Here is an 18,477-nt window from a genome sequence, read left to right as displayed (position 1 = left end):
CAGAACTATGAGCAAATAAATTTCTGTTGCTTTAAGTCACACAGTTTGTTTTGTTTTGTTTTGTTTTGTTTGAGACAGAGTCTCGCTCTGTCGCCCAGGCTGGAGTTCAGTGGTGCAATCTCGGCTCACTGCAAGCTCTGCCTCCCGGGTTCATGCCATTCTCCTGCCTCAGCCTCTCCGAGTAGCTGGGACTACAGGCGCCCGCCACCACACCCGGCTAATTTTTTTTTTTATTTTTAGTAGAGACGGGGTTTCACCGTGGTCTCGATCTCCTGACCTCATGATTCACCCGCCTCGGCCTCCCAAAGTGCTGGGATTACAAGCGTGAGCCACTGCACCCGGCCAGTCACACAGTTTTTGGTATATTTTTATAACAGTCCTAGGAAACTAATACAGATGAAAAAAACTATTCATGAGAGGTAGGATGTAAACTCTTCAAAAACACTTTCAAAGGTAAATTCTGAAAATGTTTGACAATGGCAGAATCTAGTGACATAACGGTTCTTCAAATGATCACTTTTTTTTTTAAACTGTGCTTGTATGAAAATCTTACTACTTTAGAGTCACATCACAGTCAAACCTTAAGAATGGGTGAAAGAGTAAAACTTTCTCCAAAGATTTATGATTTTCACTATTACATGATGAAATGCAAAACTTGTGACTGAGATAGAGCTTATGTTTTTCTGCATTTCATTCTTACTCAAGCCAAAGTTTTGAGGCTTTTATACATTTTGAAGGACAAAGTCTTATGCAAAATGATGGAAAACTTAGGTAAAGTATATGCTGCAACTTAGTGAATCAATCTGGGTTCAATCTTGAGCCCTCCATACCCACAGAGGAGGTCATAGGAACTCCAACTTGAAGGCAGTTGGTCAGAAGTTCTGGAGGCCTAAACTTACGACTGGTGTCTGGTGGGATGGCAGTCTCGGGGACTGAGCCCTTAACCTGTGGGATCTGACTCTGATGCTATGTCCAGGAACATAGTGTCAGAATTAAATTGGAGGAGATCCAGCTGACTTCTGCTGCAAAGTAGATTGCCTGCTTGTTGGTGGGGAGAAACCCTCCCCACTCACATTTGGTCACAGAAATCTTCTGTGTTGATTGTTGTTGTGGTGTGAGAGCAAAGGAAAAACATGATATGAATTTTTCCTAACAATAGCACATTTGGTATGTTTTTTATTGTAACTTTGTAAATAAAATACCCTATGATAGAAATAAGTAGATAACTTTTACTAGCAATTTTATTCTGAAAGAAATTTGAATGGAAGCCTTTTTTTTCCCCTTCTGAAAATGCTGGAAACACTGTTATTAACAGTAGCCACCCCAAAATTGACAAAATAAACATAAGCTAAAGAGGACCTCAGAAATCATTTAGTTCTATTCTCATTTTACTCACAAAGAAATCAAAACAAAGAACATATAAGTGACTTTCTAAGGCTTCACAAATACTTCATGGGAGAGCTGAGAATGAAAAATATTTAATGCTTTTTCCATATGCTATCGTGTAATAGCCAATGGAAAGATTGCCAATAGAAAATGTTATTTCTAGATGACAAATTTATCCATATAAATTTAGACTACAAAAGCAGAGAAAAAAGGATTGAGGAAAACGAATATTTCAATTACCAATAACTGAGGTTCACGGTGTTCATCCACGGCTGGAAGTCCAGTTATTATTTCTAGTAAAACCTATGAAGACAAAAAAAAAATCATTAATATAATACACAAGATAGGCTGGGCACAGTGGCTAATGCCTGTAATCCCAGCACTTTGGGAGACAGATGTGGGAGGATAACGAGCCCAGGACTTCACGACCAGCCTGGGCAACAGGGAGACCCTGTCTCTACAAAAAATTTAAAAAAAACATTGGCTGGGTGTGGTGGCACACACCTGTAGTCCCAGCTACTTGGGAGGCTGAAGTGAGAGGATCACTAGAACCTGGGAGGTTGAGGCTGCAGTGAGCCGTAATACCACCACTGCACTTCAGTCTGGGTGACTGAGTAAGACCTTGTCTCTCTAAAAAATATATATATTATACATGATACTAATAAATTATATATATAATACTCAAGACAAAAATAAACTAGAAGGAATATGAATCTTGCTTACAAAATTTGATTAATCATTCTATACAAAGCTATGTCTTTTAGATATTAAAGTGGAAAGAACATGAGCTTTGGGCATTTCTCACCATCCCTCCTTCAGGGACATCTTGGACCCCATCATGACCATAAGCAGCTCTTTTCTATTGGCAACTTATTAAAGAGTCAGCCCCACTCAACATATGTTCTGAGAACTCCCAATCCTTTTCCTGCCTCTTGGGGATTCTTCATAAGAATAATTTTATCTGGCTCTTAGGAGAATATTATTTTCTAAACATTAGGCATATTCTATAGCCCTATGCCTTATTTTCACAGTGCTATGAAGTTAAGTTTCCATATATGAAACACACATGAAAAAATAAAATGAAGAAAAAGCCCTCGGCTTCTTCAACCACCCAAACCTATCTCTTGCTCTATCTTAAAACTTATTGGGAATAGACAGGTAGATTAGTAAATGTCAAAAAATGTGCGGCTAAAGTATATACTGTATGACATGATTCATTTAATGCATTAGGTGTCATGATAATTCATAAAGACAGATGGCAAGAAAATCATTTCTTGTAGTCATTTCAAAAATCAACTCAAAAGTTTTACACATTGGAAGTTTTTACAAACTTTCTGGTGTAAGTAGAGGTTAATGTGAAAAACTTACATTGTTACATAAGACAGATAAGATGGGTGTATTAAATAATATTCTACTTCATTTTCACAATTATAGCAGAATGATTATTTTTAATAATTATGTATATGGAACTTACCACACCAAAGCTGTAAATGTCAGATTTGGGTGTTATTTCTCCTCGCAAAGCTTCAGGTGCCATATAAGCTGTTGTTCCCACAATTCTGCTAGTCATGACTGTCTGGGCAAACTTCTCAGAAGCCCGTGCAAGGCCAAAGTCAGATATTTTAGCAGTAAAAGCTTCATCTAGTAAGATATTTGCACTGAAAAAAATGTAAAGTTTGAAGAAAAAAATGTTTTTCCCACCCCAAAAAAGTCAAACAGTTCCTTAGCTAGATGTATGTATGTATGCATGTATATATGTATATGCATACATGTATATGTACATACATATTTACAGAGTGTAACATTTTATAGTATGCATCATAAAAGCCTAAAATTTATAGAAATAAACCTAGAATTCAGATTATAGCTAAAGAGAAGCAACTGTCCTCTTTTTTTTATGTTTCTTGAGGAAAACATTTAGGAGAATAAAAATGAAATAAAACTGTCTACATTAGTAAGAGATCTTTTCATTATTCCACAAATCATTTATTATAGGGTAAATTACTACAAAGTCTTCCAAGGCACCTTTATTAATTCCTTTCTTAGTGTGTATCAATTCATTTCAAAACAAATTTCCAACCAAAGTATTTCAATTATGCATTTCTTTATTCTTTTGTTCTGTAGTATCTGGCTTTTGAAGATAAAAAAAATACGGCCAAAATATCTCAATTAATTCATTATGTGCTTTCATACTTTAATTCAACACAATCTTACTGAGAACTCCCTATGTTGTACAGTATTTAAGCTCACTGCTGGGCATGGGGGAGTCTTAAAATCTTGTCTGTGACAAAGGCATAAATAATTTTTTAAAACAATGGTAATATTAGGTACAAAACGCTGAGAGAACAACCATGTGCCTGGAAAAAATAGGAAAAATTTCAAACAGAGGGTGAAAAGTGTGCTTAGTATTGAAGGATTATTAGAAGTTAATAGTTACATGAGGGAAAGAAAGGCACTGCAGGCAAATGGAGTAACAGGTACAAAGTGACAAAAACATGATATGGTATACATGGTCAACTTCAAGGAACGAGTGTCCAAGAAACACGGAAATAATTTGAATTTTATCCTGTGAGCAACAGGATACCAGCTAAAGTTTTCACAGTAGGAAACTGATGTTATTAGACTTAACTTTTAGGACCATGAACTGGTAGTGTTGTAGTGAATAGATGAGAACTGATAGGCTGGATTTAGGTTGACTACAAAGGTTTGTAACAAAGCAAATGAGAGATAATGAGGGTTTAAATGGTCATAACATGGAATAAATGGAAAGTGAAAATTTTGAGGCTCACACAACAGAATTTTGTAATTAGCATGATATAGAGAATGAGAACGTCTTCAGCTTGAGAGACAGAATGAATAGTGACTTCATTGGATCAGAAAGGAAATGTGGGAAGACTTTAGGTTGGGAAGAGCTGATGAGTTTGATTTCTGATGTGCTGACTTAAAGGCTACTGTGTGATACCCAGATGAAGTGTTTTTGGTACGGGGATACTAAAAATCCAGGATTGGAAGCTAATAATACAGATTCAAAAGACACTCACATATAAGTAGCAGTTAAAATCAACATAATATCACTCAGCAAAAACATACAGAGAGAGGCTGGACGGGTGGCTAATGCCTGTAATCCCAGCACTTTGGGAGGCCAAGGTGGGCGGATCACCTGAGGTCGGGAGTTCGAGACCAACCTGATCAACATGGAAACCCCATCTCTACTAAAAATACAAAATTAGCAGAGCGTAGTGGTGGATGCCTGTAATCCAAGCTACTCAGGAGGCTGAGGCTCGAGAATCTCTCGAACCCAGGAGGCGAAGGTTGCAGTGAGCCAAGACTGCGCCATCGCACTCCAGCCTGGGCAACAAGAGTGAAACTCGTCTCAAAAAAAGAACATACAGGGAGAAAAGAGACAATGATATAAGAACACAAGAAAGTACCAATCCATGAAGGATAGGAGATGGTGTTTCTTTTCTCATCTAGGGTCAGTTCCTCTGCTTGAGCTGCTTTCTACATTCTCAGGAACCCTACTGAACACATCATCTCATTTCTCTCTTCCATAGTATCCTCTCCCTCTTAATCTGGATCCTTCCTATAGGCACACAAGCACAGTTTAATCTCTGCCATCTTAAAAAAAAAAGTTTCCTGAATGACATATCTATTTCTAGCTGTCCCCTTCACTAGTCAAATGTCTTAAAAGACTTGTCTCTACTCCTGTCTCAGTTCTCTAGCTCTCACTCTCTCAACTACAATGTGACTTCTAAACCAACTACTACCTGGAAATGGGTTTCCATAAAGTCACCAAAGACCATGGTGATGCTAATCCAATGATCAAAGCACTTGACTCTTTTTGACTGCTCCCTCTTGGGAAACACTTTCTTTCCTCGTTTTCAGGGACTCCACACTCTCCAGGTTTTCATCTTACCCTTCTCTGTATGTGTACTTCCTTAGATTCCTTTTTGTGATCATCTCTTCTATTTGGCCATTAAGTCTTAGGGTTCCTCAAGACCTAATCTTGAGACCTTTTCTTAATCTACATCTCCCCTCAAGTGAATACAGTCACTTCAATTATCACCTGTATGCAAGTAATACACATTTATATCTTCAGCTCAGACCTTCAGCTCCAAATCTGTATATCACACTGTCTAACATCTCTACTACTACATCTTAAAAGCACCCCAAACACAACATGTACAAAGGAGAATTCACATTTTCTAACCATCTCTGTAACCCCAACCTAACCAGGTCTTTTTCCAGTCCTTTCTGTATAAGTGAATCATGCCATAATCATTCCAGAATGCAAGTCTGGATGCCATTATTCCAGGAGTCATTCCTGATACTTCCCTGTTCCTGAACCCCTGCATAGCCAAGGTATCAACAAGCTTTGCCATTTTAATCTTTCTAATCTGCTCACCTCTCTTCTTATGAACTGCCACCTATGACAGCCTACTAACTGCCTCTTCTTACAAGCTGTTCTCTACACTAGAGTCAAAATCATCTTTGCAAAACTTAAATATGATGCCATATTCTTACTTAAAATTTTCAACGGCATCTCATTACACTTGTGATAAAACTAAAAGCCTTACCTTGGTCCATTAAGTCCTACAGGACTTAGCTTCCTACACTTCTCTGTAGTTTTATCTCCAATCCACCACCCTGTGACTTTCTGCATCTCAGTCATACTGCATTTACTTCATTTTTTTTTAGACAGAGTCTTACTTTATTGCCCAGGCTGGAGAGCACTGGCATGATCATAGCTCACTTCAACCTTGAACTCCTGGGCTCAAGCCTCCTCCCTCCTCAGCCACCCTAGTGTCTGGAACTGTAGGCAGGCACTACCACGTTTGACTAGTTTTTTTGTAGAGATGAGGTCTTGCTATGTTGTCCAGGGAACATAGTCAGGTCTGCTACTCCTGGCCTCAAATGATCCTCCTATCTTGGCTCCCAAAGTGTATTTCATTTCTTGCAACTCATCATGCTCCCATATTCTGTCTAACCACTGGTCTTACAAATGCAGTTCCTTCTGCCTAGAATGTTCTTCTCCCCATCATCCATTCTACAGTTACCCTCAAATTGGGCCTTCTTATTTCCTGCCCATTCTTTGAATCTCTGCTTAAATATCACTTTCTTGGAAACCCTTCTTTATATTAATCCTATGTACTATACTATATATAATAATATATATAATATATATGTGTACTATACATATTAACATTCTATAATTATTTTGTGATTGATTGATGTTGAGCTCTATATATTAATATGTTACTTATAGTAGGTAAATATTTAACTAGATAAATGCACAAGAAAGAAAGAGAACTGAAAAGTACTTGTGGAGGATGAAGGTGATTCAGAAAAGAATAGTGATCCATAAACTAAGAAAACAACTAATTTCCATAAGGCAAAAGTGTCAAGAAGAACAGAGTAAACTACTATTAAAACAAACAAAAAAGGTCAAGTAGGATGAGTACTGGAAGTAAGTCACTGGGCTTGGAATAAAGGAGACTGTAGATGTCCTTATTGAGAAGAGCTTCCATGGAGTGATGGGAAAAAAGTCCAGATGCTCTAGGTTAAGACATGCATGTGAATAGTGAATAGAGTGACAGCAAATTATTCTTTAAAGACAGCTTTCCAAAAGCTTTTAAACAGTAGCATTTACCTTTTAATATCTCTATGAATATGATGATTTTCATGTAGAAAATTGATGCCATTAGCTGCACCCTGAGCAATCTTGCATCTCATGTGCCAAGAAAGTGGTCGAGTACCATCCTTATAAAGAAATACACCAAATTAAAAACAAGAAAGAACAATAAAAAATCTACAGAGAATATATAACACAGAATATTTTTCTAGGCAATAACTGAAGATGATGTTATAGCACTAATAATTTAGGACTACATTTTTAAGTTATTAAAAATAATATCTAAGTAAGCTCAAATGGGTGTTTACATTTGTTATTTGAAGATAAAAATACATAAAAGCATCTTCTTAGTATAGTCTTCACTGAATTTTACATTTAAGATTACCACCTAATAAAATGGCAACCCAGTTGTTGATATATCAACTGTATAATTTGTTGACATATCAACTGTATAATTTTCATAGAGCAGGAAAAATATGAAAGTGAATTTGGTTTAAATAATCCAGTAACAAAATGAATATTAATATTCCAGCATATAAACAAAAAGCCAAACAATCTGATGAACAAATAGCTTACCAAGCAAGAGAGTCTGTCTAGCAATGAACCATTAGGCATGTAAACATATACTAAGCAGAGGTCATCTCCATCACTTGAGAAACCAAGTAGTTCTACTAAGTTTTCATGTTGACACCTGTGACAAATAATTTTTCATGCAAAATTATAATAATAAATATATATTTAGTTGTAGGTTGGAAGTTATTCAAAGTTTTAATAGAAAAAAAGAGCAAAAAATAGTATGTTATATATCATTTCTAACTTGATGTTTATGTTTATATATGTTTATTATAACTGTTTATAATTTTCTGCAAATTCTTCTCTTTTCAGCCAATATTAATCAACATTAGAAGTAAAACCTCTTTTTCTTTTTTATTTTTTTTTTTTGAGACAGGGTCTAACTCTGTTGCCCAGGCTGGAGTGCAGTGGTATAATCATAGCTCACTGTGGCCTCGACCATCTGGACTCAAGTGATCCTCCTACCTCATCCTCCCAAGTAGCTTGGACTACTGGTGTACGCCACATTCAGCTACTTTTTAAATTTTTTCATAAAGATGAGGTCTCACTGCGTTTCCCAGACTGGTCTCAAACTGCTGGCCTCAAGTGATCCTACGACTTTGCCCTCCCAAAGTGTTGGGATTACAGGCATGAGCCACTACAGCTGGCCAAACCTCTTTCTATTTTACAGTAAAAGCTAAATAATTCAGATTATTGGAACTTATGATAAGTTTGGTTAAGGACTAGGCTGATGCTCACTTTCTTTAGCCCCATTTTCAATGATGGCACAAATAAGATTTCAAGAAGTCCATTGAATTTTTATGCTAATACTGTCAAGAATTTTCTAACACACTCAAAGCACTGATTTACAGACATGATCTTGAATCACATCTAATTTACATGTTTTTGATCTTTAATCACACTGGATTATTTATAACCTAATTTGAGTGTCTTTATATACTTGAGAGTAATAGAACTAAAGAGACCTACAATCTAATAAAGTGGCAGCATCTGTGGTAAGACGAAAGCAAACAGGGCTCAGAGTTACACATCCTAAATTTAAAGTCTAGTTCTGCCCCCTCCTGGATATGTGACCTACGGCAAGTTAACAGCCTTACTGAGCCTCAGCTCCTTTATCTGCTAAACGCAGAAAATGGTATGTAATATGGATGCTGAGACAATTAAATGAGCAAATGTAAACGTGACAGCCTAGAAACGTATCTGGCACATGATAAGTGTTTTATTATTTAAGTGCTTATTCATTTTGTTCATTCAAAATGATCCACAATTCTAGCAGTTCATTATATCAATTTCTTCCGTCTCATAAAAATTTGAAGAAGTGCAAATTAAAGCAGTAAGTGTCCCATTTTCCACCAAACTGGCACATTTTAAACATGAGTAGTTAACATTTGCTGAGTTCATACTATATACGAGGCACTGTGGCAAGTGATTTACCTGTTTTATTTTAATCCTCACAATAACTTAAGTACTACTGTCCCATTTTATAGATGAGAAAATTAACGAATAGAAAGTTAAGAAACTTGGCCAAGTTCATTCTGCTAGTAAGATCCAGAGACTGGCACTTATTAAAAAATTGTAATAATAGGCCGGGCGCAGTGACTCACGCCTGTAATCCCAGCTGAGGCGCGCAGATCACGAGGTCAGGAGATCTAAACTATCCCAGCTAACGTGGTGAAACCCCGTCTCTACTAAAAATACAAAAACAAAATTAGCTGGGCATGGTGGCGGGCGCCTGTAGTCCTAGCTACTCTGGAGGCTGAGGCGGGAGAATGGCGTGAACCTGGGAGGCGGAGCTTGCAGTGAGCCAAGATCACACCACTGCATTCCAGCCTGGGCAACAGAGCGAGATTCCATCTCAAAAAAAAAAAAAGTAATGATATTAAATGAAGGTAAGGAACCAGTAAAGTTTGAAATTGTAATACATTGCTGGTAGTAACTTATCTAAAAAGTCATTTGAATGTGTATTTAGAAAGTCTTTAAAAAGTTCATGCATTCCTACCTAGTAATTCTTTTTCTAGGATTTTACCCTAGATGATAAAGTAATTATGACTGCATTTAAAGATTTATGTGCAAAGAACTTTAAAGAAGCTTTATTTTTAATACTGAAAATTAGAAACAAACCTAGCTATGGTTAAATAAAATATGATTTTCACATATGCTAGACTGTTGTATAATAATTTAAAATGTTTTCAAATTATTTTTAATGACATGGGAAAATGCTACACACACATCATGAAGCAAGTATATAAAAATATTAGCAGTGGTTATCTCTGAGTGATATATTTGAGAGATGGTTTGTATTATTATTATTAAGTTCCGGGACACATGTACAGAATGTGCAGGTTTGTTACACAGGTAAACGCGTACCACAGTGGTGTGCTGCATCTATCAACCCATCACCTATGTATTAAGCCCTGCATGCATATAGGCTTGTATATTTTAAAAATATTTTCCTGTATTTTCCAGATTACCTACTGTGAACAAGTTACTTTTAGAATTGGAGAGTAGGGGTAGGAGTGGAGAAAACAAATCCTGAAAAAAAAAGTTTGATCTTTTCTCAGCATGTATCATTTTTACCATGCAAAAATCAATTCTAGTCTATTCTTCTTACTTGAGGTTAGGTAACTATGATTGGTGATTTACAGCAGTGGGCTTAATGGGTATAATTTGGTAAATCCCATTAGGATTCAGATCAAAAGTTCAGGCTTTGCAATCAAACAGATCTGGATTTCAATCCCATCTCTAACACTTACTGGCTATGTGATCTTGGACAAGCTATTTAATGTTTCTAAATCTCAGTTAACAAACAAAATGGGCAGTTGTAACAGTTGTAAGGGTTAGACAGACAATGCACATAAAGTACATAGCACAATGTCTGGCATGTTGCACACACTCAAATATCAATCACTATTTTTTTTTTTTTTGAGACAGAGTGTCGCGCTGCCACCCAGGCTGGAGTGCAGTGGTGCAATCTCGGCTCACTGCAAGCTCCGCCTCCCGGGTTCACGCCATTCTCCTGCCTCAGCCTCTCCGAGTAGCTGGGACTACAGGCGCCCGCCACCACGCCCGGCTAATTTTTTGTATTTTTAGTAGAGACGGGGTTTCACCGTGGTCTCGATCTCCTGACCTCGTGATCCGCCCGCCTCGGCCTCCCAAAGTGCTGGGATTACAAGCGTGAGCCACCGCGCCCGGCCATCAATCACTATTAATCACTATAATAATTAGAATATATTTCCTACTTTGTCCCTCCTACTTTTCCTGATGATGTCCAACAATTTTCCAGCACACAGGATCAATGCCTTCTAAGCCTCCTTACAGATAACATGACTCTAGTTGCTCTATAGATGCTACTTTATATATAAGGGCCTATTACTCTACAGATAGTTTTTTTTTTAAGTATCTCTACAATTGATCTCTCATGAATTCTGGAAGTAGAAAACATGATAATGAAGGACGTGATAGTGAAATTCCACGTAACTTTGTTGTGACTTAAAATAATGACTGTGGCCAGGCACGGTCATGCCTGTAATCCCAGCTCTTTGGGAGGCCGAGGCAGGTGGATCACAAGGTCAGGAGATCGAGACCATCCTGGCTAACACAGTGAAATGCCATCTCTACTAAAAATACAAAAAAAAAATTAGCCAGGCATGGTGGCACACGCCTGTAGGTCCAGCTACTCGGGAGGCTGAGGCAGGAGAATCGCTTGAACCTGGGAGGCAGAGGTTGCAGTGAGCCGAGATAGCGCCACTGCACTCTAGCTTGGGCAAAAGAGCGAGACTCCATCTCAAAAAAAAATAAATAAATAAAAATGACTGCTATTTAATCTCCAGGCATATGAGTATATGTAATCTTAGAATTATGGAGCCAAAGGTACTTTCAATTTCTCTAATCTAAACACTTTATTTTAATTTCATATATGTGCAAACATCACTAGTTCATGGCATACTCTAGAGTGAACCAGTTTCCTTACTCCTTGTCTTTTTTCTTTCCACTACACTGCACTGCCAAATTAAGACTTACTTTGCCATTACTTTGATTTCTTGATCAAACTGCTGTTTCAGTTCTTCAGTAGTAATGTCAACCATCTGAAAAAATAAAATATACAATGTAATACTACACAATTCTAAGGTTCCTAATGCTCAGAGGGATCAGGAGATCAGCTGGCTCATCTCCTTTTCTTTAAAACAATAATGTATTATTCTCCCAATTCTACAGAATAACTGAGATCTAGAAATACTAGTGATTTGCTCAAGGTCCATGGCTGGTTAGTGGAATGAAAAATATATATAAATTTCACTGAGTTGTGGAAACAAAATGAAATAAGATGAAATTTCACTACACAAAAAAATTTGAAAAAAATTCTAGGAAACAGAAAACATAAGCAATTTAAGTGCAAAATGGAAAAAAACCCTACAAAGGCCCTGCAACGTACATGACAAAGAGTGACTATCTTTATCACATACATATGCATTCTATTGATATTTTTAGGTTCTAACAAAAGATTTAGAATATAACAAGTCAGTAAGTAAAAGGTGAACACCTCAGTAGAAATGGCAACAAAGGACACAGATAAAAAAAATTTTAATGTTTTTTCTTTATGTATACTTCCTAAACTTTATTTTTAAATGGGAAAAGTAATGCAAACAAGGTTTTTTTTTTAATAGTTTTCCTGGTATCTTACCATTTTAATCTTGATTACACATGAAGCACTATGTGGAGCAGGGCTTCTCAACTTTAGTTTGTGAATCTCCCAAAATTGTGTGTATGATCGTGTGTACATGTACATAACCACATTTTTCTAGGGGTAGGGTCCATAGCGTTCAACAGATTTTAAAATTTTAAGAACTACTATTTAGAATGATGTTTATTTAAAGAAAATACATACTGAAATAATGTATTTCCTAAAGATTAACTTTAAAACCTAGTATAGAGCACACTATGAAGCAACTCTTTCTTTTTATTCCTGAAAATATAACTTACTGCTGCAAGCTTCTTCACTGCCACAGTTGTGTTATTTACGTAGCCTTTATATACAACTCCAAATCCTCCCTCTCCCATTTTATTACCACCAACAGAAATGGGTCGTTCATCAAAGTTATTTGTGACATTCTTCAATTCATAAAATGAAAAACTGTGAAAACCTATAATGTCAAAATAAGAAAAACATGCTTAAATTTTAAAAATTCGTTTTAATAATTCTAATATTTTCTCATTTGAAGATTTCACATATATGCAAATACTTATGATTTTGAATTAGACAAGATGGGAGAAGATAAAACCATTTCTAAAATACAAATTATAAGTTTTTCTTGAGAATTCTGTTTGGTGATCCTACCCTCTGAACACTGTAGTCACCCACCCAAAATTCTAGTCACACATTTGAGTGGGTCTAGTCTACCTACCCAAAACTCTAGTCACATATTTTATTTTAAAAAGTGACCCTTCCAAGTTACGTAAATATTTACTTATTTTTTTCATAGCTTCTCTGGTTGTTTGCATGTCCTATTGCCTCTTATCACTGATTAATACAATGAAGATGGTTCTTAATATATCAGATGGAAACAACTCACAAAAGAGCTATTGCCAGTGTGCCTGTAATTGCTGCACAAACAAAAGAGCAAGAGCTTTCTTTTAAAGCACTGGTAGTCTTAATGACAAATCCACTAGTGGAAAGCACTGAAAATGTTACTTACATGTATCACTAACTTCTAAACTTTTATTTTCTGGACTTGAGGAGTCAGGTGGCATATAGCTTTGTTCAAGATTCTGCACAGGTGTCATCAACGTCCTGTCTTTGTCATAGAAAGGCATCTGTTTTTGCTGAACTGTTACAGCTTCTTTAGAAGGTAGTGTATTAGCAGTTTTGGGAACAGCATCTAACAAATGAAGTAAGATACAAGTGGTTTTTCAGTAAGAAAAAGTGGTTGTGAAAAAATTAAACTAGAAACTTGGTTCATTTAATATCATTCCAGTTTCTACAGGTTGGTCTCATATTCTCACTGCACACATAAGAAGCTGCCTAGTATGAATCTGTAAGTTATAATGAAGATGGGTAAAGAGAGTAAGACAGTGTTTTCAAACAGTGATCCATGAGCCACCTATATCAGAGGCACTGAAGCACCTGTTTAAGAATATAGACCTTAAACCCAATTCCAGAATTCTGATTATGTAGATTTGGAACAGACCCTAGGAATCTACATGTTCAACCAGAACCTAAATGATTCTTATGCATGATAAAGGTTGAGAACCACTGGTGTGAAAGGCATCAAAGGAAAAAAAGAAAGGTTACATGGAAGGCAACTAGACACTAACACATCAGAATACTATTTTTTAAAATTATGATCATAGAGTCCCATCAGGGTAGAAATTGAAGATGAAAAAAAGCAAGAACTCAAAATTATAATTACTTTCTTAGAGCCTAAGCCAGATGTATGAAGTCTTTCCTTCTAAACTTCCTGTTGGCACAAAACTATCTAACTCTTACGAAGCTTCTATCACCTCAGCAGCAGAGTCCACAGTGTCCTTTGTCTGTGCTGCTTTTTAAAGAGTTGAAGAGTGCTGAAAGAAAGAAAGGGACTCTCAAATGTAAGCTTCATCTACTATGAGAAAAAAGAAAGAATAGGAAGAAACATTTATATTTCTGCCATTTGTCTTTCCACCCTAATTGTGGACACCCTGGTCACAATCAGTTTACCTGGGAGCAAAAGACTCGCAGGAGCAAAAAATTCATTTTGGATCAAAAGATCCACAAGATCACCAACTGTGCAATTTGTGGTGCCCCAGTCAAACAGTAATTCAGAAGTGGGACTTTTTCCAGTTTGAAGTAATGCTTCAAATCTCCTTAAAAGTAAGTAACAAAGAAACAAAATTAGTCTATTGTCTTGGTCCATTTTGTGCTGCAATAATAGAATACCACAGACAGGGTAATTTATAAACAATAGTTAATTTGGCTCACGGTTCTGGAGGCTGGGAAGTCCAAGATCGAGAGGCTGCATCTGGTTAGGGCCTTCTTGCAACATCATCTCATGGTGGAAGGGCAGAAGGGCAAAAGAGCATGCACACGTGCATGTGAAAGAGAAAAAAAAAGAGAGAGAGAGAGAGAAAGAAAAATAGGGCCTAACTTATCCTTTCATCAGAAACCCACTCCCGAGATAACTAACCCACTCCTGCCATGACAACATTAATCCACTCATAAGGGCAAAGCCCTCATGGCCTAACTACCCTTTAAAGGTCGCACCTCTCAACCCTGTTGCAATGGGTATTAAGTTTCTAACACATGAACTTTTGGGGACACATTCAAACAATAGCATTTATAAACTGAGGTCATATGAAAATAGGTGTTGATCTCCCCTGCCCATTTTGCCCACAGCATCTCCTATAACATTAAAGAAAAGGGACAACAAGAGAACCAGCAAGAATTACAAAGAGACAGGAAAGATAGGAGGAAAAAAGATGCCAAAGATGATGATAATAATTTACTGGGTACTTACTGGATATTTACTTAGTGGGTTACAGGATGCACACACATGAGCATGTTCAAAGATATTATGATTATCATACGAATTTACTAGTGAAAAAGCCAGGCTTGGAGAGGTAGAGTAACCAGCCCATAGCCACACAGCCAATATGATGTATCCAAGTTGAGGTACAAATTCAGATCTCATTTGATATAAGAATGTATTCTTAATCTACTAGAAATATTACTTCCCACATGACTTAAGACTCTGATAGTGATATAATTTTTAATAAATCCGCCTGCTTAATTAAAAAGAAACAGAATATACAAAAACTTAGGAAATTATTCCTTTGATCTTAACTGTAATTCAATTAAATTGAAAAAAAATCACAAAGTCGGCTTTCAACCCATTTCTTTCCATTTCTTTAAAATTAAAAATTAGTTTTGAAAAGTAACATTTAAAAATTTAACCAATATTGTTTTTTTTCTGTTTTTCCTCTAAAGATTTTATTTTAAAAAATTTCAAACTTACAGAAAAGTTGAAAAAATGATAGAATGAACAACCATTCACCTAGATTCACCAATTGAATAATTGATAAAATTGTGCCATATCTGGGCTCTTGTGCATGCTCTCTTTCAATCTATGTCTGTGGGTGTGTGTGTTTTAGAATATAGGCCAGATATCTTATAGAAAGGGTCTAACAGCCTAGATTTATCTGACTACTTTCTCATGATTAAATTCAGATTAAGCATTTTGGTAGAAATACTACATAGGTATAATGTGCCCTTCCCATTGTATCACATCCAAGGGTACATATTGGCATCTTGTACCATTATTATTGGTGCTAAAGTTTGATCACTTGGCGAAGGAAGTGTACTTCAGATTTCGTCATTAAAAATGTACCCTTCCTTTTCATACTTCACAAGTAATTTGTGTACAATACTTTTTATCTATCTATTGAGGGGGTCTTGCTCTGTCACTCAGGCTGGAGTGCAGTGGCATGATCATGGCTCACTGCAGCCTTGACTTCCTGGGCTCAGGTGACCCTCCCACCTCAACCTCCCAAGTAGCTGGGACTACAGGCGTGCACTACCACACCCAGCTAATTTTTTGTAGAGATGGGGTTTTACCATGTTGCCCAGGCTGGTCTTGAACTCCTGGGCTCAAGCCATCTGCCCACCTTAGCCTCCACAAGTGTTAGGATTACAGGCATGAGCCACAGTGCCCAGCCTATAATACTTTAAAATCTTGTGCATATCCTGCTCATATGCACGAGAACAACCACCTTTCACCTTATGCTTTTAGGTTCAGTGATGAGCCTTGCATGAATCAGTTACTCATTGGTGGTTGCAAATAGGTATTTTTCTCATTCTACCATTCTTTTCACAATTATTTGCAGGTATTATTTTGTAAAGACGAGCTTTTTCTGTCATAGGAATGAGTCTTGGAAAAAAGAAAAAAAAGAGCTTTATCTTCCTGCCACCACTGCCCCAATTATCTCCCATAAGTTTTTAACAGCAATATCAAAAAATTATCTTTAAACATTGGCTTAACACAGTTTAAACTTAAGCTTCTTTCAAGTAATTTAACATGTTCGCTCTTCTTATGAGGAAACATTTCCTGCAAGGGAGCCAAGGCTTTTAGGTTCTTTCCCAAGTTAATGCTGAAAATAACAAATAGTCTTCTTTTCCTTTTGCTACCAAAGAAACATTTTATTTATGTATTTATGTATTTATTTATTTATTATTATTGTACTTTAAGTTTTAGGGTACATGTGCACAATGTGCAGGTTTGTTACATATGTATACATGTGCCCTGTTGGTGTGCTGCACCCATTAACTCGTCATTTAGCCTTAGGTGTATCTCCTAATGCTATCCCTCCCCCCTCCCCTCACCTCACAACAGTCCCCAGAGTGTGATGTTCCCCATCCTGTGTCCATGTGTTCTCATTGTTCAATTCCCACCTATGAGTGAGAACATGCAGTGTTTGGTTTTTTGTCCTTGCGATAGTTTACTGAGAATGATGATTTCCAGTTTCATCTATGTCCCTACAAAGGACATGAACTCATCATTTTTTATGGCTGCATAGTATTCCATGGTGTATATTTTGACATAGGTTTTAACTGCAATGACTGACAAAAATAAAATCTGCATGCATATTTTATACTAAATCGAGCAGAGATGAGTAAAAAGGAAAAATTGAAATTATCTGAAGACAGCACTGAGAAATCCTGGCTAAGATTTAAGAATTCTGTGCACAGAAGTGTACACTTGTAAGCAACAACTTTAAAACGTCGAATTGAAAAACTCCCAAAATACATTGTTAGAGTGCATTAGAGATTCACACATTTTGAAGTTTAAGCTCTAGATTTTTACTAGACATTCTTGTAACATTCTTATTTTCCTTCAATCTGGAAATGAGAAGTGTGAGGTAGAGTGAACTTCACTTGGCTTGCCAAACAGGGAACCACAGCAAAGGTGGGAATCTTGATTCTAACCCAAAAAACTTATTTGAGAGATCACAGCATTAGCCCTATTGACATATGGGACAAAGAAGACACAACTGCAAAAGGAACAATCAAAAAGAGGTTACCTACTACCAATGTCTCCTCCATAGTGGAGAGGTTTACTTTCTAAACTGCCACATTAGACAGTACTTATACCAATTAATCATTCCATATTGTGATGTAAACATTTAAAAATACAAAGAATTTTATCTGTTACCTTATGTGAAACTGATTGTATCTATCATCACCAGATGGTTTTTTAATAGCTACAGCTAACTTCTTCCATCCTTCTTGAGGATCAATAAAATCTGACAGCTTCCTAATTAGTCCAACATTGAGGCAGCGCACATATGTTGATGGTGTTATGGGTTTGTTCATCTTCTATTCCTAAAATATGGAAAAATCTCATTAAAATTTTACAGTACTTTTAGAGATGACATCTGTAAGCTTATATATCATGCTTTGCTATATCATATGAAATGTCAGCAACTGATTATACCATAATAAAGAAACATTCCAAAGTCAAGTCATTGATACCCTAAGATGAAATTAAAATTGTTAATTCATTTGTCCAATTATCCTCTGGGTTTGCTTCCTTTTTCCCCCTATTAATAGCAATAAAAATCGGAGGACTTTTTTCTGACACTGATATTTTCCAACAAAAGTTATAGAAAGGGGCAAAAAACTTACCAGAAAAATTCTTTTTAAGAGTAATATCAACAAACTATCAGAATTAGCATATTCAGAAATCAAATCTATTAATAAAAACGTTTACCTTTCAATTTAATATATGTTTCTCAATCAGTACTTATTTACAATTAAAAATTTATGCAACATTCTTTGGTAGAAGTAAAAAAAAAAAAGTACTGAAATGATTTGTGTAGCATTAACAGATATGGTCCACCCACCCCCTTTTCACATA

The 18,477-nt window shown here is 36.4% G+C and overlaps 1 protein-coding gene across 7 annotated transcripts in view; it reads right to left on the bottom strand.

Moving 5' to 3' along the window:
* Positions 1 to 18,477, bottom strand: part of IRAK4 (interleukin 1 receptor associated kinase 4) — a 30,583-nt gene that overhangs the window by 3,168 nt on the left and 8,938 nt on the right. For 5 of the 7 annotated variants that reach the window (XM_032173758.2, XM_032173759.2, XM_032173760.2 and 2 more), the window contains 9 exons: positions 17,773 to 17,942; positions 14,286 to 14,431; positions 13,285 to 13,467; positions 12,572 to 12,732; positions 11,612 to 11,676; positions 7,595 to 7,709; positions 7,037 to 7,146; positions 2,861 to 3,044; positions 1,627 to 1,689 (listed from right to left, as the gene is read on the bottom strand). In XM_032173758.2, the coding sequence (XP_032029649.1) occupies positions 1,627 to 1,689; positions 2,861 to 3,044; positions 7,037 to 7,146; positions 7,595 to 7,709; positions 11,612 to 11,676; positions 12,572 to 12,732; positions 13,285 to 13,467; positions 14,286 to 14,431; positions 17,773 to 17,933 (1,188 nt within the window). In that variant the 5' untranslated portion in view covers positions 17,934 to 17,942. Of the gene's footprint in view, positions 1 to 1,626; positions 1,690 to 2,860; positions 3,045 to 7,036; positions 7,147 to 7,594; positions 7,710 to 11,611; positions 11,677 to 12,571; positions 12,733 to 13,284; positions 13,468 to 14,285; positions 14,432 to 14,546; positions 14,566 to 17,772; positions 17,943 to 18,477 lie in introns of those variants that run through there. The other 2 variants (XM_058426814.1, XM_058426813.1) reach the window with 2 other exon arrangements.

Source organism: Hylobates moloch, unplaced genomic scaffold, assembly GCF_009828535.3.
Source record: "Hylobates moloch isolate HMO894 unplaced genomic scaffold, HMol_V3 SCAFFOLD_13, whole genome shotgun sequence".
Lineage (NCBI taxonomy): Eukaryota > Metazoa > Chordata > Mammalia > Primates > Hylobatidae > Hylobates > Hylobates moloch.
The sequence above is the reverse complement of the archived record's forward strand: the minus strand, read 5'-3'. Positions and strand labels throughout refer to the sequence as shown.